The sequence below is a fragment of the Solea senegalensis genome, linkage group LG13, assembly GCF_019176455.1.
Source record: "Solea senegalensis isolate Sse05_10M linkage group LG13, IFAPA_SoseM_1, whole genome shotgun sequence".
In the NCBI taxonomy this organism is placed as follows: domain Eukaryota; kingdom Metazoa; phylum Chordata; class Actinopteri; order Pleuronectiformes; family Soleidae; genus Solea; species Solea senegalensis.
In genome coordinates, this window is record NC_058033.1 from 3,334,730 (window position 1) to 3,357,998 (window position 23,269).

Below are 23,269 nucleotides of genomic sequence, written 5' to 3' on the forward strand. Positions count from 1 at the left end.
AGTCACTTTGATTGTAATTGTAGGCGCTTTGTCTCACTTTAATGTAAAAATCACGTCAGGAAACACGAAGCTGCTGTGTTGACCCGCACGTGTCGGCGCTGACCGATTCAGGCTGATTGGAACAACCCGCACTGCAAAGTAGTAACGCGTAAAGAGTGCGACGATGACAACAACAACATCCAAACAGTAAAAACAAAATGTCCCCGCTCCATGGATTATTCATGAAATGATTTAATAATTCAGCAGATTTGACCGAGAAATGAAAGCCAAACTGATTTTCTTTTTGTTCTGCGTATTTTCTTTTTCATAGTAAGATGCAGGTGTCCGCGACTTTAACAGTCGCTGCCATGTGTGTTTTCAGTCTTCACATTAATCTTTTAAAACAGTCGTCTCCAGAAAGACAACTTGATCCGCTTGGCTGTGAATTTACTTTCAGAAATGGCGAGTGTGTGAGCTAGAGGGGGAAAATAAGGGCTTACGCAGACTAACAGGTATAAACACGACTATATATATGACGACTGAAACTTGCTGAGGCAATTTGAACATCATTTCTGATATTCTGCTTAGAGTTCAGCGTTTCGTCTTGCTGTAACGATGCACAGATTGCCAGTTTCTAGCCGAAAACTAAACTGCTGATTAAAATTACAACGTAGTCAACAGCCGATACAGATTACAGTGGGGTTTGTTTTTGGAAAGCAGTTTTATATGTGTTGCTCTTTTGTGGCAGCGATACATAGAAATAATCATTGTTTTAAAGGTTTTTTTTTTTTTAGTCAAATAATCACAAATTCATACAAATATCAAGTAGGTTTTGAACACACACGGTCTTTGTGGTGCACGTTAATGGTGTAACAAGATGAGATTAAAGAAGTCTAAGGATCAAGATTATGAAAAACAATAATTGTGAAAAAAAAAGAAGGAATACATGTGTATATATATATATATATAGACATAATTCTATATTTTTCAGTTCCAGATACAACCACTGTAATCTGTAATGCAGGTGTAACCAGTAAATTTAGGCATTTTATTTTTGAAATTGCACTTATTTTTATCAAGAAATTTCAGGTTGTTTCATGTTTTTCAATTTCATTTTCAATTCAATTGTATTTATATAGCCCAACATCACAAACACAATTTGCCTCGAAGTGCTATACAGTGTGTACAGCACTTGACACCCTCTGTCCTTAGACCCTCACTTTGTGACAGCCATGTCGGACTGGCTGTCACAAATGGGAGAAACCTCAGGAAGAGCCATCTTTTTGGTAGAAATATACTTGGAGTTCTTGTTCTTCATAGGTGATTATGCCGGGATTTTAGTGGTACGGCCCACTTGAGATTAAAATGAGACCCCTGAATTAGCAAAAAAGAGACGTTCGATGACAAAATCCTCTTGTTTGAATACTAAACTCATGAAATTCCAATATATTTTCATCATGCATAGCCAGGATGAACATCATTGTCTCTCTCAGTCAGTCGTTTTATTTGCACGTAGCTCGTTAACAGTCAACAGGAAGAACACCCGCTGATACTGATGTACAGCCAATAAATCAGTGCGTCCTTTATGAATGGAAATCAATGAAAAGTCTTTGAAAGGTAGCTGTGAAAGTGTGTGTTTGTGCATGTGAATAAGTAAGCAGAGCCCAATCCCCTGCTATGAGCCGCTGAGCCTCCCGGGGAGTGACAAATTGTGGGCACCGTCAGAACGCGGCGCAGGAAGATTGAGCGGTGGAAGGACGATTTCGGGAGTTACCGTGAGAAGAAAGCAATGTTTGACCACCCACCGTGTGTAAGATTGTCTTTGATGATGACTCCATCCTGAAGAATCATCTCAGGTGTTGATCTCTTTTTATGCTGGGTGTTGAATCAAACGTCCAAATCTGTTGTTTTGTACTTTTAAATGCAAGTGTTTTGCTTCACGAGCGAGCCACAAGTGCCTTTCGCTTCCTATCATCCATTCATTTATACGTTTTTTTTTCACTAAAAAGAAGAGTAGAGGAGGGGGGGAAGCACTCACAAGAACATCTCGGATGAGCTGAGACTCAGTCCGCGCTGTATTTTTTTATTGGTCCCCCTGCGTCGCTGGAAAATAGCTGTAACATTTATTGTTTCTATAATGGCAGTAAGTTCTTCTCTTTGATAGATGATGCTTTCACTGACTCCAAGTCTCGCTCTCAATCACAGACTCCTCTCCGAGATGGAGCGAGGAGCGGGGAAAGCGAGAAAGAAAATAAGAGCGGCGGCTCGACTGACCCCTCTGTGCAGGGAGCTGTCGATACGTGGCGCTCCCCGGCTGATTCGCTCAGCGGCATGAACTGCGAGAGGCTCGCATGTGGAATAGTGTGCGACACACTCGGTAGCCAGGAAAAAACTTCCGGAGGGGTCTCTTTGAAGAGCACCTCTGGTTGCGTCAAACTGAAAACTGTGATGGAGAGTTATTTTTGAATATGAATAAGCACACTGCAGGAGTACCACTTCAATAGATGTGTAGGGTTGTTTTTTTTAGAAAAGCCAGCTGAAACTCACTAATGTAGAACCAGAACAAAAGCCTGTGTCAGTGCACAGTGGATTTTTGCAGATTGTTATACCATTTTTTTTTTTTTTCTTCTTCCTCTGTCTCCACTCTCCTCCCCCCACCAACCCACCCACCCCCTACTTTTTCTCTCTCTTCTCCTCCAAAACAGAGTCCACTGTGTTCTTCCCTGAACAGATCCACTCTGTGGAGGAAGATGTTGGGGAGCTTTTCATCCCGGTGCACCGCAGCGGAGACATCAGCCAGGAGCTTATGGTGGTCTGCTACACACAGCAGGGTATGAACTAGCCTTTTCTCCCCTCATATAACCCGTGATCCTCAGAATACTCACTGTCTGCTGCTTTTCATGGTCAAACTGAACACATCATCTCTGTGGTATCAGCGGCAGATAAGCACAAAAAAACAAACACAGTAATAATTAAAGTGTATTTAAAATTCCCAAAAACATTTTTTTCAGGTGAAACCGCCATATATATATATATATACATATATATATATATATATATATATATATACATATATATATATATATATATATATATATATATATATATATATATATATATATATATATATATATATATATATATGTATGTATGAAGTAATGTTATTTTTCATCCAGGTGCAAAAATTCCCAGTTTAGTATAAAGTATTAAAATTACACATTGTAATAAAAATCGGTGTATTGTGCACGGCTAGCCCTTCTAATTCAAATCCTAGTTCGTTTGCAGTTGTGTTTACCCACAATGCCCTGTTGTTGTCGTCCGCTTCCTGCATTTGGTTCACTTGAAACCAACCGAGACCTACGTTTTTAGGCGGACCAGAGTTCACTTCTTTGGTGCGGATCAGAGTTCGGTTCTGAACGAACTGGGATTCAATTAAGTTACCCTAATTAACTATTAGGGCCACATGCAGCCCCATCAATTTCCTCTGACCCACCACTTAATATGAAGTTAAGTGTTATAACTGTTTCTCTAAAACTTTTCTTGACTGGCCCTAGACACTCAAGTGGCCCCCGGGTCATTTGAGTTTGAGACCCCTTCTTTAAAGAGTCTGTGGTGTTTTTTTCTGTTTCGTCCTGGTGAACAATAATGATGTAACATTACTTGTATGCTGCCCGGCTTGTGTGTGTTCACTTGTAATAAGGATGGGTTAAATGCAGAGGTCAAATTCCCCATCACTAATTGGTGTGTGTGTGTGCAAAAATAACTCAAAGCAAGAAGCTCTTTTTACCTTTTGAAACTGCTAAATGATCCGGTTTTATGTAGAAGTTGCAGAAGTAATACGATGGTGTTAGCAAAAAGGCACTTAAGTTACTTTACTGTACAGGCTGGTTAAATGTCTCCAGGCGACATGAGATTTTAATGCACAGCCACACTGAGAAACACTGAGATTTATTTTTTTTACAATGGTTCGAATGTAAGAGTTAAAGTTTCCTCTATTGACCCGAATTGAAAACATCGCATAGTTTCACGGCTGCGTCGACAAACCTAATTACTCAGATTTAACCGTTGTTCAGGGGTCCGACAATTAAAAGGATTAAAAGAAACTGCGAGAGTCAATTTACTGTAAGTCCATTTAATGCTGGTGTATTATTTTATATAAATGCGACGTGCACAGCAGAGCACTGGGGGAGAGGCACTTCACATCCCATTTACATTTTGCACAAATAATAAGAAGCAGCATGAGCTCAGTAGTATCACAGTTCGCTGTTCAACTGTGCCCCGTCCATGTGTTACAGTAATCTCTTCAGATCAGTAGTGTGCTTCAATATGAACTCTACAGAAGCGCCACTTCACTCACTTTGCGATCATAAAAGCGATTTTCAGTTATTTATTTCCGTCTGATTAGAACGACAATGTGTGAGAATCTAAGTCCCGTGAAATGTAATTTGACAAAAACAAGATAAATCAACTCAACTCGGAGATAATCAACTCAATTCAACTTTATGAGTACTGGGATGAATACACAATGAATGTTTTTTTTTTTGGAGTGGATTTAAAAAAAAAAAAATCAGATAAAAAGAAGGAGAAGGTTTTACAAGACAGACGGTGAAAAAGGATAAAAGAATTGGAGCCGCGGTTTGTTTAACTCCCTGATGAAACACAGAAAACTCACATGTTCACTCTTCACTGGAGAATGTGTTGGTCACAAAAGGAACCGCAGTCTCTCTACTTTGAACAAACTTTGACGATGTCGCTTAATATGAGTGTAATCAAGGTGTCACAGGGTCTAAATGTGCCGGTCGTCTGTTCCCTTTGTGTTCTGATGTTATGACTCACGTAATGACTTCCTTGCTGGAATTACAAGGGCAAACTTTCACTTTTACAAGCCATAATTGTCTCTTGAATATTATGCATTTCAATAATCTGAAAGGGGGGGAAAAAAAAACATGTTATATTAATGATGTATGACAAAGAGAAAAAAGAAATCAATGGACTGAAACTAACATCACTTTCCACATTAAAAATCTGCTCAACATGAATATGGACATGAAAATAACTCCATTATAATTGACATAGCTTTTCATTTCCTCTTCCACTCCTCACACCTGACGCTGTCCCCTCTGTCCCCTCTGTCCCCATTGACCCCATGAAGGCTCTGCCTCAGGAACCCTCCCCACCACCGTGCTGTCCTACTCGGACTACATCTCCCGTCCAGAGGAGCACGGCAGCGTCCTCCGCTTCGACAAGGACGAGCGGGAGAAGCATTGTCGCGTGGTGATCATCGACGACTCCCTGTACGAGGGAGACGAGAGCTTCAATGTCACTCTGTCGCTGCCCGTCGGGGGCCGCCTGGGGCTGCACTACCCCACCGCCAAAGTCGAGATCTTGGAGGATACGGATGACGGTAAGGCTCGTCCATCGTTCGTCAACGATGGCAATCGCAACACTTGAAAGGTGAAGTGTGTAGCATTTGGTAGAAAAGGAATATGCATCCTTTTTCGACCACAACCGTCCATGTGACGGTGGTACTGGAATAATGACGCGACTGATACCAAACCGAGTCGAGTCGTGCTGGAAGTGTATCGTGGAAAAGCGCCAATGCACTTGAATAAAGGGAGCAGTTAGCAGAGGAGTACATTTTCAGACAGTTTCACCATTCGATGTTAGTAATTCTCATGCTGTCCTTCCTTAGTTGCCATTTTCACAAATGTGAAAATACCCTAGTGGTCCGCCCCCAAAAACTGAGAGTAAAAAGTAGAGTGTGGTCATATAAGTGTGCCTAAACAGCCGATCTCTATTTACACAGTCATGCACACTGAGATCGAGCACATGACGAAGCATTTTTCTCACTCTTACTCGTTCCAGTGATCTTTCTGTCAAAGTCAGAACAACTCCACAGAGAAAACTTTAAAATCCAGCCCTGAATAAACTTTTTTCTTTCCTTTTTGAAAGTGATGTACCCAAATCACACGGATGAGAGATCATAGCGAACTTTATAAAAAAAAAAAAGAATAATCAATTTTTTTTTTCCCCAAAATAGGTTGAGAAGATTTAATTTAATTCATTTCTGCATAGCAAATGTGTGTGTGTGTGTGTGTGTGTGTTGAAGGTTAAAGAACACATGAATATATGAAGGCACGCAGTCGCATATAAAAACAGTTTGTGGGTGTGAATTCACACAGTGCGAGAAGTCCCGCAGTCTTTGTCAACAGAGCCTTTATATCGCAGAAGTTCTCCTCATTAAGCTTGTTTGCTTGTTCGCTCAGTGTTGATCCATGTCGGATAAGAGTCCTGAAAACACCCGGACACAAACCCTGCACTCGCAGGCGAGACAGATGGAATACAACTCCTGTTTTACTGTCATTCAGACACTTTTTAATTACAGGGAGCCACGCGAGGGCGTCCAGTGGGACTGCATCATTATCACACATGTCCCTTGTCTGCTTTCATCAGCGTTGTATGGACAATATAGATTACATCTTAAAAAGTGAGAGAAATGTGCAGGAGATTTATCTTGGGACAGACGAGCCCGCTGGGAAATACCTATTCCAATCTCCAGGCTCTTTCTCCACCACCTCACTATTCTGCATTGATTTACTTTATAGACTGGGGAGAGTGAATGTCTCTGCTCAAGGTTTTTTGTTAAATGCCATGCTATAGATTATTACACTAGAAGTCATACTTTCCTCTTTTCAAAAGATGAGGGATGAAGAGCGCTGTGGTGTAATAAACTTTGGTCGCAATCTAACTCGGAGCCATCCATATACTGTATTATATGCTGGGACAAAATGTCTTTTTTTCACAAGTTCAAACGTATTGATCCGCCATCCAACAGAGCCAATGCAGGAAAAACTGCCCTCATGTTAGTTTCCATCAAAGTGACTGTGCGCTCGTCGGTATTTAAAGATCATCGACAAATGAGATGTAGCAACGCGTGTGCGCCTCAATTAATTTTTTTTCATCCTCTCTATTCAAGTTGTTATTTGTCACGTTCACGAGCGGGAAATTAGCATCTGCAATTTAGCTGCCGTCATGGATAAATATAGAGCAAAATGAAAGAGAATGTTGTTCAAGCGCGCTCGCGGCGAGCTTTTATTTCGCCAGACGTGTTCTGTTCTTTGCTTCTCCCTCAAAATGGAAATAGTGCTTCAGTACAACAGAAGTGGTGTCACACAAGGTAAACAAGAAAAACATTTTCAGTCATCGTCTGTAGATCTGTAGATGCTCACTCTTCATTTTTTCTCCATGAATTGACGAATGTTGTCCTCGATGGTTAAATAAAACAATGTGGACTTACAATGGAGACTTTAAGTGTGTGTGTGTGTGTGTGTGTGTGTGCAGGCATCTGGGGGCTAGTTAACAAGAAAGCAAGAGACGCCGTCTGATTGTTAGTAAATTGTCAGAAGACTTGTGTTCAGTTCAAAGGCATGGAAATGTGTTTGTGAAAAGCACGCCCCCCCCCTACCTCCCCCGTGAGACATGATGTGTCATTTTTAGCCTCTCGGAGGATGAAGCGGCGTCTGCTCGTGCGCCACTACCTGCACCCAACCACTGAAACACTGCAGCCTCCCTCACTCGAGTTCAACACTCCAACTCCGCAGGGAAGGAAAACAGTGAGACAGGAGATGCAACCCTCTGTGTTTACTCGTGTGCGTGTCCTATAATCGCAAAACAATGTATATATATATATATATATATATATATATATATATATATATATATATATATATATATATATATATATATATATATATATATACATATAGCATTATTGTGACTATTAGTTACTAACATTTGAACTCCACTGACTCGGGTGGAACTAACTGCTAAGTTAAAAGCTGAAAATATTTGCGTATACATACTTCCACACGCCACTTTTCTGCTCAGGTGGACGGTTAAGCTCGCATTTTCACAGCAAAACAACACCCGTAGACCATATACATATATATGTATATATACTATGTATACATGTATATATATATATATATATATATATACATATATATATATATGTATTAGAGCTGCAACTAACGATTATTTTCATAATCGATTGATTTGTCGATTATTTTCTCGATTAATCGGTTGGTCCATAAAATATCAGTTGACTGGTGTTCATCAAACCTGGAAATGATGATGTTCTCAAATGTCTTGTTTTGTCCACAAACCAAAAATGATTCGCTTTGAATGATTTCTTTGTTAACCAGAGCAAAGAAATTAAGAAAATATTCACATTAAAGAAAGCTTAAACAATCGGAAGTCTTGTTTTAATCATGAAAAAAGCTTCAAACCGATTAATCGATTATCAAAATAGTTGTTGATTTATTTAGTAATCGATTAATTCGTCGATTAATCGTTTCAGCTCTAATAAATATATATATATATATATAAGAAAGTAGACATAGACTCCTGAAGCTAATCAGGAAGTAAGAATATAATGAATGGTCACCATGAAAAGAGCTTCAATTGAATGAAAGTCTATGAGAAAATGAATGTAACTACTTCTCATTTGATTTGGAGCATAGGAGGCAACAGTCTCATTTTGAGGAAAATAGATGATGCTGTTTGTTATAATTCCTGTCTGTTTCGGTCTGATGCGCTTCCAGTCTGTATATTTTGAAGTCAAACTTGTTTCCAAGCTCGAAACCGAACAAATGTGAACAAATAAGTGACGGCCCCAACGCCAAGTCAGATGTCAAAGTCTGCATGAAAGGTAAGTGGCAAGAAAAGCACTTGAGCAACTCTTAAGTGTGACTGCCGCTGATCTCCCGAGCAACATTTCTCCCTTCCACCAGGTCAAAGTCACGTTCAGTCTGCTGTTCTCCTTCCATCCATTTCCCCACTAACACCACCACCTCTCTCTCTCTCTCTCTCTCTCTCTCGCCAGCACACATGCAGTTTTTCTCTCACTTTAGCAAAGGGGAAAAAAGGCCCAGGGGTGTCTGCTAGATTTAGTACTTTATCAGATTAAACTCTACAGTACCTGTCTCCCTGTGTGCCGCGCTCTGCATGGCTGCACACTCTGACTCGAAGTGAGTGTTGTCATCTCCTTGTACCCCGCCAAGAAGAGAGGACACTCTCTCTCTCTCTCTCTCTCTCTCTCCCCCTCTCTCTCGGTCGGGTACATATGGCCACAGCTGAGTTTGTGGAATTGTAGATGAGCTCCGAGTAGTTCTGTGGCGACACAAGTCCTTCGTATCAATGTGAGGGCGGACTTGATGTTGATCACGGTCCCAGAGCAGCAGAAGTACTCCCGTTATTGCCCTTGCTGTGAATAAAACGCGGGGTTATTTGTTTATTTATTTATTTACTTGCCACCTTCCGAGAGTGGATTGCAGCAGAAATACAAGGATTTTGTGTCACTGGTTGTCAGTCTAAATGGAACGGGCCCATTTATTTTATACACACCTCCCTCGCCTTAACAATCACTCAGAGCACTTTACGCTCCCTCACATCGATGTGACATCATTGAGGGCGATGTGTGGTTCAGCGTGTCTCCGCAAGGATACTTTCACATGTGGGCTGTCGAAGCCAGGAATTGATCCAGTGACCTTCCCATTAGTGAGCAACAGCCACCACCGCCATTGCATAGGATCACAGTCCCCAGTCTTTAACTATTTACAGCACATGTGGTTTTAATATGCCATTATACATGTTTCCCCCTTGTGTTTGATTTATGTTTTATTTCATCAATTTCAGTCTTTTTAAAGGCCTAAAATAGTTCAGATTACATTCAAATTGACATTTTCTTAAAGCTGCAGATGCACTTGTTTTCTGTGTGGCAGATGATTGCATGTGAATTCACCATCTTTGCATATTGACTGTCTGAATCAGTTTGAGACTCTCCATGTTTCCCTCACAGCAGAGGCAACGGTTGTTGATTGGGCAAAAGCCTCCTGTAATCTTTAGTTATTTATTTATTTACTTACTAATTCCGTGTATAGCCAGCGTTGTCCCCAGGCAGGATGCTGGAATGAAACACAATACACAATTACACGGAGGGAACGAGGAAAAAATAAGAATAACAATAACAACAGATAAGGGAGAACAACATAGGCGGTGTTAACAAAGATAGATTACTAACAATATAATATATGTGAGGCAGCAAACTGGGTCTATAAGATACTTCCCGATAAATTTATCATAGAATGGAAAAAAACTCATTCCTTCAATCATTTTGTGACTAAAAATTAGTTGGAATTTTAACCCCATGCATCGATGAGTGTGCGATAAAGCACCTTTAAGTGAAATGCCCACGGGCGTGAGTTTATGGTCTCCTTCAGAAAGCAGGGGCCCCTCTCCAGAGCGCAGCTGAGAATGCTCTGTAAACGGTGTTTAAAGGTGCAGTGACACACAAACGGTTACAGACATCCGCACGCCGTAATTATCACAATTTGTCTTTACACCCCGCCCCTCCCACAGCAGCCCTCACACACACTTCAGGAGTGCTAACCCCAGAGGGAAGAGAGGACGCGGTTCTCACTCATCGGTTGTCGCTCGACTCCCTCCCGTGGTGTTAAGAGCTTGTCGTAGAGGAAGCGTTAAAAAGGCATGTGCGTCGCATTGGTAATGTTTACAGATATGTGACATGTTTACAGCATTACAGCTGAGGCATGCCGGAACATGATACAGTAATAATCAACCCGTAAAACGACACGCGCACCTTTGTGTGCAGTCAGGTGTGTTTAACCCACGTTCTGCTGCTGCCGTGTGAAGACAAAGATGAAAAACAATACAAGAGAAACACAGGTGCTTTGTGTCTCCACATGAAAAGGCTCCACTTGATAGAAGATGCTCAGGCTGAGAGAGTCCCCCATGTCACTGCAGCAATTCCTCCCCCCTCTCCCCTCGCTCTCTTCATTATGTACACACGGATTAGATTCCGTTATCTGGCCCAGTTAAACAAACTATGAAAGTTCATGTATATTAGAAAATATTCAGGCTCAATCTGGACCGCTGTCTGCTTTTGGTGTTTGATCGCGACACAAAGAATTATAATATGCCCGCTATTTTTGGATGATGTGCCAGACTATATGAGAAGAGAGAGAGAGAGAGAGAGACGGTGGCATTTAAAAACAGAAACAGGAACTTTTATTCCAGTCAGCGAGAGATGAAGCTGTCAAGTACACATTACTGCATTCTGCTTTGCTGCCTCAGGAAACAATGTCGCTTCAAACAAGCCTTTGAGCAGTCTGGGGGGGCCTTTCTTCTTTTTTTTTTTTCGCTCCGACTCACTGTCTTACAATGCCACATTCACACACACACACACACAGGGGCCTTGCTTTTCATTGCTATCCTGATTCAAGTGCTTTTCTGTCAGAGGAATGATCAGGATGAGGTCGGAGGAGAGGACGAGAGGTCAAACCTTCCCCGCTGTTTAACCTCAGTCTAATGGGCTGCCGTCGCTGTTTGACCCCAGTGTCGGGCAGCTGTTTTTTTACAAATGCATCATGTCAGATTGCTGACAGGTCTGAGGTTACAGCAGGTGCATGAGTAATAAGTTAAGACAAGTAACATTACTACCGAGCAAAAAGTAAAATAGAAAGTTTCAGCTTCCACTGGATTCAGAGTGATTGTAGCATTCAGCTGCAGATAATGATTGTTTAATAATAATATTAATAATATAATATTCTATCTACAGACAGTTTCCTTTTGGTATCTTTGCTCCACAGCTCCAGTGTTCTACTTTGGAGAATCGGAGTATCATGTGGACGAGAGTGATGGATACGTGGAGGTGAAAGTCTGGAGGACGGGAAGTGATGTGTCCAAGACTGGAACAGTCACTGTCCGCTCTCGGAAAGCAGAGCCGGTCTCTGCTGAGGGTAAGACTTGTTGAATTTACCTGTAAGACTTTTCTCTCAGCTCACGTCTGTCCTCTCATCTTACTCTCGTGTCTTTCCTCTAGCTGGCATTGACTACGTGGGCATCAGTCGTAACCTGGACTTTGCCCCAGGTGTCAGCGTGCAGACGCTCAGGGTGTCCATCTTGGACGACCTCGGGCAGCCAGAGCTGGAGGGCACCGAGAGCTTCGAGCTGGTCCTGCGTATGCCCGTGCACGGCATTCTGGGAGAACCTGGCAAAGCCACAGTCTTCATCAACGACTCGGTGTCTGACTGTAAGTGATTTTCCCTTGTTTTATTGACAGTGGAGTGGAGTGGGTTTCTGGAGGGCATTTTAGATTCACACAGTGTGCTCACCGCTGGCGAGTGACTTTTGGAGTGAAAATGTATGAGCTTATCCTGGACGCTGGGGCTGAGGTATTTAACTCACCCCTCAGGCCGTGTGATCAGCTCTTGCAGCACAGGGTCACAACATTCAGTTTTCATTGACACGTGTCCTCATATCTCTCACTCCCTTCATCCATGCATTATTATAGAGGGGTGGAACACAAACATGGAAGCACAGCATAAATGATAGATCCCAGGCCCGCCTCATCGGCACCTGCTGCAACCGCCTTTGGTGACGCCATTTTTTTTCTCTCGCGCTTCTTTCAAACTAAAAGATTTGTGAACCCACGTGAACCTGCTTAAAAACATTTTATAATTAGATATTATTTATAATTATATAACATATATATTATATAATTATAATAATATAATTAAATAATATATTATATATATTATTTATAATATTTTTCATTCTTGTGTCAATCATGTATGACTCGTACGGAAGAGTATTAGGGCCACGTGTAAAAAAAAATGGAAAGAAATGACTTTAATCTCAGAATTCATGCTGTAATTTAAAAAAAAAAAAATTCACTTAAATGTGTTTTTTTTTAAACATGTGGCGTTAATCGTGACCTCATTAAGGCGCCAGAAACAAAATGAGGAAGAATAGGAGGGCCAAAAAAGCTAATAACACCATGGAGTGAATATTATGGTGGTTACTATTTTATATGTTGTACTCTCTCAGTCAATGTTTCAATTGATTTGACTGAAAATAGTATAATAAATACTGAGTGCTGTCCCAAACAGTCACGACTAATGACTATGCTTATGGCCAGTAAATGAATGTACGTCGTAGTCTTGCTCTGGACGCAGGAATTACAGCAAACGAAGAGGAAATAAACATGTTCACTTTGGTCCCATTGAGCCCAATCAGAGTGGTTTGCAGGATCATCCGACCCAGGACTGAATGCTGATCCAACTTGTCAGAAACGTATTAAAACCCGGGGTTAAGTTTGGGGTTTTGAGCACAGAGAATTTGGGAAACCTGTTAACAAACCGCACACACGACTGCGCGTTGTTATCTGTGCTCGGGTTTGGCACAGAGCTCTTATACGCTGCAGAGAGAAGCAGGTGTTGTGCTGAGGTCTGCCTGCCTGCTGCGCGTGGTAAAAAATGTATGAGTGTGTTGACGGCCCACTGGCCCACAGGCTCAGCGGGAATTCTCGCGGTGCCGATGACGGCCAGTCTTGACAGACGGGTCAATGTGTGTGTGTGTGTGTGTGTGTGTGTGTGTGTGAAAGAGACAGAGGAAGAGAAAGACAGACAACTCTACATTTAAGCAAATCACTCAGTTGATCCTCGAGGTGTGTGACGAGGTGTGAATCCTCACGTTCTCCTGTTAATGCTGCTTTTCACACATGTATAAAAGTTGTCATCTATGTTGTCATTTAAAAAAAACCAATAGTTTATTAGTTACATGTGTGACTTATCATCGTTTTGTCGATATCTTGAGATTGTGTACAGTTCTATAACTGAGCTACTTATAAAATACCGTTTATATAAAAATAATTATGAGTGAAGAGAGAAACGTTCAAATGGAATGTTCCTTGCATTTCTTTTTTACACCACTCCAGTGAACTGCACACAGAATGTGCTGAACCTCTTTGAACCCCCTTGAATTTGAATTTGCTCTGGTGATTTATGGTGTCAGTGAGCGGTGGCTGTACGGTCTGTTAAATGCTTACTGCCAAATATTAGCATTTGAAAATGAAAAGACTAAAGTGCTGAGCAATGTTAACAAGAGTCTCCCAGTATGTGATCCTCACTGTAGATTCTTGTGCTGGTTTGATTCAGTTTTATTACCTTTTTTCATGTCCAATGTGCTGCAGTATGGGGAAAAAGCACTTTCTTTACCATGTGACGATTGAACTGTCCCGTTGACTGACAGTGCCGAAGGTCCAGTTCCGCTCGTCGGTTTACTCTGGAGAGGAGAGTGACGGACAGATCGGCGCGACGGTTTACCGCAGCGGCGACATCAGGCACAAATCCACCGTGCGCTGCTTTACCCGCCAGGGCTCGGCGCAGGTCGCCACCGACTTTGACGAACGGCCCAACACAGACGCATCCGTCATCACTTTCTTACCAGGTACGTCAGTTATCACCCGTGCACATCACACATTTCATCTCTGTCTTCTTCTCGTTCTTTTTCTTTTTTGTCTCGTCTTGAGAGTTGACACCCTTTTAATTAACGAAACAGCTCCTCCAGGAGTTTTTTTTTTCTCACACCTGACTGACTGAGCTGGCATTTTATTAGATTTATTCTAACAGCTGAGCAAATAGAGAAATAGCTATTCCGATAAAAAGGAATAAAAAGTTGTGTAGTTCTGTAATTCGACTCTTGCCGTGTTCACTCCAGGTGAAGTGGAGAAGCCCTGCATTCTGTCGCTCGTCGATGACACGCTGTACGAAGAAGGAGAAGAGCTGCGGTTGGTCTTGAGCAGCCCGAAGAGCGACTCACAGTTTGGAGCATCAGTGGGAGCTCTGAATGAGACCCTGGTGAAAATCAAGGACACAGCTGACAGTAAGTGAAGTGGAAAAGCAGGCAGACAGGCAGGCAGTGGTGGTGGAGGGGAGTCTGAAATGACATTTATGGTAATGACTGCGGTGATCATTTGTTGTGAGTCGTTATCGTCATTGTCAGCATTGCCCGTCTTTTCCAGAACCCATCATTCGTTTTTCGGAGAACAAGTTCAGCGTCAGTGAACCGAAGGAGGTCGGCGCCGTGGCGACTGTGAGGGTTCCCGTGGTGCGAGTGGGTGACACATCGAAAGTGTCGCTGGTTCGCGTTCACACCAAGGACGGGTCAGCCGTCTCAGGAGAGGACTACTACCCTGTGTCTCAAGGTAAGAATAAAAATGAAAAGGAAACACCGGGACATGGTTAAAGGCATGCTATATTCATGATATATACTGTAGGGCTTTTGCTGGGGAATTAAAGAGCTGGGGAATTAAAAAGCAAAGCCTTGTAAGTAGGACAGGAACAGCAGTTAGCCACCAGGGGGAGACTCCGCCCCCATTCAAACTCCATTTAAATGGAAGTCTGCTGTACAACCTTGACCTTTGATCTCCAAAATCTCATTTGATGTCTTTGTTTAGCTTCTTTTTTTTCTTCTCACTGACTCGCAGATATCCCGATCCTTTCCCATTATGGATTGTAGGCGTTTGGTGGAGTGTGAAACTAGGCTTTGTATAGGAATATTCATTTTAATGAAAGTGGGCATAGCGATTTATTTGGCCAAGGGTCGTTGATTTCTAATTTCATCCTAAATGGGGGGGACCGTTATTCCTCCAACAGTCCAGTGGAGGGTCATCTCGTCTTTTTTTTTAAAAATTTAATTCCAGCATTTTTCATGCCCTGTCAGCAGAAGGGAAGTCTTTCCTCACTGAACATTTCTCAGTTTAATCAAGGATTGAAATATTTATGTGATCCACTTCAAATCACACCTGCGTATCCACTCTTCAAATAGTGCAAAGCCCCGAGCTGCTCTGAATCATTTGAGGTTAAATGTCTCCTTTTGCACAATATTTCCTCAGCGAAGTGTGTCTCTCACGTAAAGCTGTGCATGTGTGGTGTTTTGTGTGTGTGTGTGTGTGTGTGTGCGCGCGCAGACATTGAGTTCAGAGAGGGCGACAAGGAGCACGTGGTGGAGGTGGAGGTGCTGTTTGACGGCGTCAGAGAAATGAGGGAGGCCTTCACTCTTCACCTGAAGCCGGATGAAAACATGGTGGCGGAAACTCAGGTCAGGCGCGGCGGCGATGCCTCGCAATCGCACAAAATCCAAACAGAAGTGCTTTTTTTGTTTGTTGTCGTTTTGATGAATAAATGACGAGACTGAAAACTTAAGTTTTTTTTTTTGTTGGGGTTTATCGGGGTCAGTCCCGCTGAAAGCAGGGATCTCTTCTACAAGGTTATTCCTGTCCAGACAACAACAGCACTTTGCTGGCGTTGCCGCAGGGTGATGGAGACGTCCCGCAATAAATAATGGATCATCTAAGAAAAGAAAACAAAAAAAAAGAAGAATAGGAAGCAGAAGAAGCAGTCGTTCACATTAGCCTCTGCTTTTTTTTAGGTGACGAAAGTGATAGTTTACATCGAGGAGACCAACAGCATGGCGGATGTCACCTTCCCCTCGTTGCCTCATGTGGTGTCTCTCCTCCATTATGATGTCGTCGCCAGAACGCCAGACAGCCTCCACCCACCAGCTGGCTACCCCGTCATCTGTGTGACAGTGAGTCAAAGTGACAAACTCTATATTCGCGGGACACAAATGGCTTTGGAAAACATCTTGAACTAAATCCCAACTGAAAGGAGGTCGTTATTGTTGCCTCATTCTCTCTCGATATATATATAAGAAATAAGATTTCTTATATTTTTGAATACCTGTATAGACTGTATATTTGGAGCATGTTGGGGCTTTTCCTGTGATTGCACCATGGTAATGAGATCTATTTCCGACTCCTCTCCTCTGATATTGGAGGGCATATTGTTAAACCCTGAGGATCCATACTTTTCTTGAGCCAAAGTTAAAATGTCCTTCCAGGGTCCGTCCTTAAAAGGCACATGAGACAGTTTAGTAGGCCAGTGACTCTGTGCTCTTATACACAGGAGATCCCCTCCACTCTTAGATGGATTTGCCTGGTTATTTGCTTCTTCTTAGGTGACATCAAAAAGCTTTTTTGCTCCGTCCCATGTTTTTATATTTCCAATTATGTGTATATTTTAAAAAACTCCTTTAAAACAACATAAAGCTTCAAAACATTTGCATTTTCTTGGCAGAAGTCGCTCATTTGTATTCGCTTCCTCTCTTTCCTCTTGTCCTCCGGCGTCTGCTGTGTCTCCCCCATCTCTCTCTCTGCCGCCCGTGCCCACTCGCCCACTCCATTTCTCCTTGTCCTCCCTCCAGGCTTGCAACACCAAATACCCAGACTACGACAAGACGGGCTCTATCTGTGTCAGCGAACAAATCAACAACACGCTGACCCGCTACCGCTGGCTCATCAGTGCCCCGGCTGGCCCCGACGGCGTCACCAGTCCCATGAGGGAGGTGGACTTTGACACCTTCTTCACCTCCTCCAAGATGATCACGCTGGACTCGGTCTACTTCCAGGCAGGCTCCAGGGTGCGCTGCGCTGCCAGAGCTGTGAATTCTAACGGGGATGAAGGTTTAGAGCTCAGCAGCCCGATTGTCACGATCAACCAGGAGGAAGGTGAGGAAGGACACAGCCAAATGCTCGTCTCGAGAAGAATTCAGGTTGAAAAGCTCCATTTAAAACTACTGATATATCTACTTAATCCTTGATTTGGCAGAAGTTGGAGGTTGTGTAGATATACCACTAAGTGTACAATCATCTGATTGTATGAATGGATGTTGTTACGTTTGCCCAGAGTGAGGTGGTTCAGCTCTACAGAGGCCGTGGAGTAATACAAATAAAGATTTGACTTATTTCATGAATAAATGATGAATAAAGACGGAGATGTATACAGGTCTTCCACAAAAACACTTCAATATATTATAAACACGCATCAATATTTGATCTATTATTAACAAAAATCCCTGAATTCACAATGTTATTTATAGATATATACTGTACATATATATATTGTACACAGCATTAAAATGATGTACCTTTACAACACTTTATTTATAGGTATAAAACATTATATTGAATTGTAGACAGGAGTTTAATCATTTTATACAACATTATTGAATTGAATCCTGGCGAAACGTCATCATATGCTGCAAAATAGTAATTAATAGTGTCGAATAAATATAGTGGTAATAAAAAGTAAAACATTTTACTCTGAAACGCCAAAGTACAATATCTTTGTACCTGAGTTCAGTCTTCTGAGAGTGAAATCTTTATAGATTATTAGAAGATAAACACAGTGCACTGTACAGTAGAATAAGCAGAGGAACTCTTTTCATTACTTAGAGTAGCCCAAAATAAACCCTTCTTGAATGTTGTTTAAAGAAGGGTCAGAGCGCTCTCTCTCTTCTCTCAGACATTTCAGTTGCCATGTTACTTTCACTGAAAGCAAGAAGCTCTCTTTTTCTCTCAGGAAGATTTTCCTAGAAATATGGAAATCACAGCCTGACTCACTAATAGATCAGGCAGGTGAGGAGACACGTTTTAACAGTATGTGCTTATCTTAAACACCCAGCCTGAGATTCTCTCATCTCTTCTGTCACACGAAGGCATGTGCCAACCGCGCAAGATGGGGACAGTCGGCGCCGAGCCCTTCTCCGCCAAGCTACGCTACACCGGCACCGACGACCCCAAACACCCCAACCTCATCAGAGTGACCGTGACCATGCCTCACATAGACGGTGGGTCAGCGCTGGGGGGCAGGACTTGTACCTCAGATGAAGTGTAATACAGTGTGCATGCAATATTCACATTTTTGGAAACCTCAGGAGCAAAGCAGCCAGAATATTGATCTCAATGTTTTGTATCGAACCTCACTGTAAGAACCCTCCAGCGCACTCTCTGTACTTAATATTCCCTTCATGATTTTTACTCAGTTTCCTTCTGCCTTGTCTCCTCCAGGTTTCCCTCCCCCTCTCTTTTTTTCCCCCTCTAGCTCCCCTGCTTCACTTTGCATCCCTCTTCCCCCTCATCGCTCAACTATTTCTTTCCTCCAAGTTCCCCAAATGCTCGTTTTTGTTTATCAAAAACTACTTGCATGACTTCAAGCCTTTTTTTTGTCTTGCAGGCATGCTCCCGGTCATCTCCACTCGCCCCCTCACGAACTTTGACCTGACTCTCAGCCCTGATGGAACGCGGGTCGGAAACCACCGGTGCTCCAACCTGCTGGACTACAATGAGGTCACCACGGGCCACGGCTTCATCACCGCGTTGACGCGCAGCGCCGAGAGCACGGGAGACGCGGCGCCGTATCAGTTCAGCGGCGCTCTGCGGGGGAACGGCACGCTGCGCTTCTACAGGAACCTCAACCTGGAGGCCTGCCTGTGGGAGTTCACCAGCTACTACCACATGTCCGAGCTGCTCACGGACTGCGGAGGCACCATAGGCAGTGATGGACAGGTGTGTGTGTTTGAATGTCCTCACCACAAATGCTGTGCAAACGTCGTTAGGTTAGATTAGGGAAAAAGGCTTTAACTGGGCTGTCCAAATGAATAGAAGTCACTGCATGTCCTTAAAAGGACGCGTGTGTGTGTGTGTGTGTGTGTGTTGTAGCTCTGTATCCCACCACGTGATTGACAGTTTATATTGTGCATGTACTCATAGGTGCACAGAAATCTGCCACTCACTGCCCAAGTCCTCGTACCACAGCTCTCGACATGGGGCAGTAAAGTGTAGAAATTGTGAAATCGTTAAAGAAAAAAAGAATAAAAAACAAAAAAAAAAACCCAGCACTTACTTGAAATATTGTTTCTTGAGCGCTCCAACATGCTCCTGAGGTCAAGGGCGCAGTTATGACTTAGATTATATCAGGCAGCTTTGCTCGGTTTTTCATTTACCGGCTGGCTGCTTTGACAGCGGCGTCTCCGGAGATGTCAGACATCGCAGCCGAATTTTGTCCAACAACTTCTGTTATTGTCAGCTGTCAGTGTGCTGCTAACAAACTTCCAATTGCTTTTTCTTTTTTTTTTCCGCTGCTGTTGCAGTCTATCGTCGTTGCATCATTGCAGCAGATGTTGCAACGGTTCTTTTTTTTTTTTTTTTGCTCTTCATTTCCTGTAGTGCTGCTGCTGCTGTTGTTGTGTAGTGCGTTTCTTGTTGTTGTTGTGCATCAGGAAACAGACCCCTGCTCCCTCGCTCGTGCCCTGCTGCTCTTTTGTGTTGCTTCGGCCTTTGATCTATGGGCTTCTTGTTGCTGATCAGATTCCGGAGTGTGTGTCTGTCTGTGTGTGTGTGTGTGTGTGTGTGTGATGGAGAGTGTGGGCGAGAGAGGGAAGGAGGAGAGGGAGACGGCGCTCTAGAGAACAAATAAGAAATTAATTTACTTGTCCTCGGTCACAGCAAGAAGTGCTTGCATTCATAGTTACCCACGGTGCCCGTCATCCACAAGACATCAAGTTCACCTCATTAAGGGACGTCACTGTCACAGAACACAGGTCCTGTTGGATAATTCATTCGCCGTTTGTCTACCTTTAACTCGTTTAGCTTTTACAATGTGGTTTTCATTAGCTGGAGCTTGATTAGAATTAAAATTACAATCAATTTCACTTGAGTGATTGTGAATTACATACACAAACCGCCCCCTCCGATGGAACTCCCAGCTACACTCACCAGCCACTTTATTAGGTACATCTGTTTCATGCGCTGGTTAATGCGAATATCGAATCAGTCAGTCACATCTCCCAGGAGTTTTCCCAACACACATCAATTTAAAATACATGTTTGCCTTGTGGATGCCAAAGGTCAGAGGAAAGTAGCCAGACTGGTCAGAAGTCAAATAAACGCTTGGTGCAACAAAGGCATAATACAGTGAATAAGTCGAATCTTATACACTGTATCTGCAGAAGACAACAACACCACACCTGCCACTATAAGTTGTCCTATTTAATGAATAAAGTTTGGGACAGGACTTTTTTTTTTTACAAGAGTTAATTTGTCTCCTCGTTTACGGTAATTTATTCTTCTAATTTGCCTCCTGATTTGCTAATTTCACGAGACTTCACAGGTACGGCGGCGCACCGAGCGGATAACAAATCCCAGGTCTTTGGTGGAGAATGTCTCCGCGCGCACAGATATTATACCTGACTCATAATGCAGAGATACATTCAGTTACGCTGTGTTGCTTTATAAGATTGGATGTTACCATATTTGTATTGAAAGGATGGAGAGTAATCGGAAAATAGTTTCATCTAAATAGCTTTTTTCTTGTTTTCTCTGGGCACTTAATCTCCTGCCCAGTTCTTGAGTCTGATGATTGTCTTTGCAAATCAACACATGTTCCAGTCTTTATCACACAAAACTCTGTGTCTAACTTGTACTGTGGTTTCAAGTCACGGGTGATGTTGAAATAATGTTGGCAAACAGAGACACCTTGTGGTTTGTTTATGTAAATGCAGCTAAAGGTTCAGGATTTTTGCAACCCAGCTTTGTTTGGCAGCTTTAATAAAACAAAATAAATATCATCAGATTATTTTCTGCACCACAATGTTAGTCGTCATGAATTGTCCGTTTTATTTTTTTTTTATATATATATTGCCGATCCACATCCAAAGCAACGTTTCTTTTTGATTAAATATAATTGTTTAATACTAACACATTTCTGAGTTTAAATTAGCATTATTGAAAAAAAACAACACTTATTTGTCTGCCTCTTCAATCTCCATTTTGGGTCTGCGCCGCAATCCATATGTATATGGTAACTAAGAATAAATAGATGTAACAGGTCATCTAAACTTGAATCATTCAAATAAAATGTCTTTTAGCACACTTTAGCTGTATTTGTCTAGTTTATGAGCTTATATAAATAAGGAATCATTTTCTTACATCTATAGAAGAGAATAATGCTGCCCACTGTTGTTCCTTGAGTACAAACTGGAGACTCTTTTGACACCGAGGAGGAGTGAAAGAGTTCAAGCACTCTGCGGAGGAGAACAGTGACCTCGTCTTTTACATCTTCTCGTTGCTTATTATAGCCCGATGGGATAAATGGATGTACAAGATTGCTTTTCCTACACCTGCAGCCGTGATATCAAGTAAACATGACGATGAATATTACTTTGTCAACATGATGAGGTTAAATTTGATATTTTGACGCACTCCCCTCACTCATTGCTGTCGATCGTGTCCTTGCAGGTGCTGAACCTGGTCCAGTCGTACGTGACGCTGCGTGTGCCGCTGTACGTGTCGTACGTTTTCCACTCGCCGGTCGGAAGCGGTGGCTGGCAGCACTTTGACCTCCAGTCGGAGCTGCGTCTGACTTTTGTGTACGACACCGCCATCCTCTGGAAGGATGGCATCGGCAGCCCCCCGCAGGCCGAACTCCAGGGTAAGTGCGAGCGCGATGTGACGCAACACGACTCACACAGATTACGACTTTTTTTTTTTTGTCCTTTTTAAACCCAGTGTGTTTGTGTGTGTGTGTGTGTTTCTTCCTCAGGAGCTTTGTACCCGGCCAGCATGCGTATCAACGAACAGGGACGTCTGGTGGTGAACTTCCGCACCAAGGCTCGTTTCCGCGGTCTGTTCGTGGCGTCTCATTTTGGAGGCAAGATAAAAAGAGCCGGTGAGATTATTGGCATCGGTATTTGTTGGAGATTTTCAGTTTGAAGCGGCAGTTTGTAAGATTATTCATGCACTAAAGATTTCTAACACCAATGAATGAACTGGGAATAAAAACTGGGACGTAGTAAATGGCTTGACTACGCTTTTTAATTGGACTGGTGTCCCTGTCCTAATATACAAGCACAAGTGGAACAATTGATTTATTGAATGAATGAAGAGTGTCCGCCTCAGCTATTCAGCTTGTTGATATTTTGTCAGTTTCTAGTTGTTTTCTTGTTTCCTGTTGCCTTTCCAGCACCATTCTGATTTCCGAGACTTCCTACCATACATGAACCTTTAAAATACTGAACTCTGGGTTTTAGCCAGAGTTCGACACCAGAGTGCCGAGGCCAGCTTGAGTCCGACTTCAGGTTTATGTGCAATAGTAATTTGACTGCCAGTGGCATCGTCTGGGCGTGTTAGTCCAGTTTTGAGCGTTTCAATTTCTTAACATTTCACAACTTTTGACCCCAGAAAAGCATTAACTGGGAACTGTTTTCAGAACTCACGTTTAGCTCCTCTAAGTTTTATTGAACCTTCGTTCAATCGGGGAAAAGGCCCACTGAGATTAAGAAGGAATAAAACATAATATTACAAACATAACCTTTTTTTATTTGTAGTGTGTTATCAAGAATCTAATCCTTCTCAACATCTGTCACCAGAAACCTCCATGTCGTCCATGGTGATGAGTGTAGATCACCCTGGCCTGACCTTTAACCTCACCTTGGTGCGGAGTGAGCCCACCTACAACCAGCCTGTCCAGCAGTGGACGTTCACCTCGGACTTTGCTGTGAGTACGGCCACGTTCGATATTTCCGCGTG

General features: G+C 42.6%; 1 protein-coding gene across 2 annotated transcripts in view; it reads left to right on the forward strand.

Moving 5' to 3' along the window:
* Positions 1 to 23,269, forward strand: part of frem2a (FRAS1 related extracellular matrix 2a) — a 62,645-nt gene that overhangs the window by 34,460 nt on the left and 4,916 nt on the right. The window contains exons 5-19 of one of the 2 annotated variants that reach the window (XM_044042586.1): positions 2,685 to 2,810; positions 5,132 to 5,383; positions 11,649 to 11,798; positions 11,882 to 12,091; positions 14,092 to 14,289; positions 14,560 to 14,724; positions 14,864 to 15,046; positions 15,812 to 15,942; positions 16,273 to 16,431; positions 17,107 to 17,410; positions 18,400 to 18,531; positions 18,918 to 19,249; positions 21,980 to 22,172; positions 22,284 to 22,409; positions 23,110 to 23,237. In XM_044042586.1, the coding sequence (XP_043898521.1) occupies positions 2,685 to 2,810; positions 5,132 to 5,383; positions 11,649 to 11,798; positions 11,882 to 12,091; positions 14,092 to 14,289; positions 14,560 to 14,724; positions 14,864 to 15,046; positions 15,812 to 15,942; positions 16,273 to 16,431; positions 17,107 to 17,410; positions 18,400 to 18,531; positions 18,918 to 19,249; positions 21,980 to 22,172; positions 22,284 to 22,409; positions 23,110 to 23,237 (2,789 nt within the window). The other variant, XM_044042587.1, reaches the window with a different exon arrangement.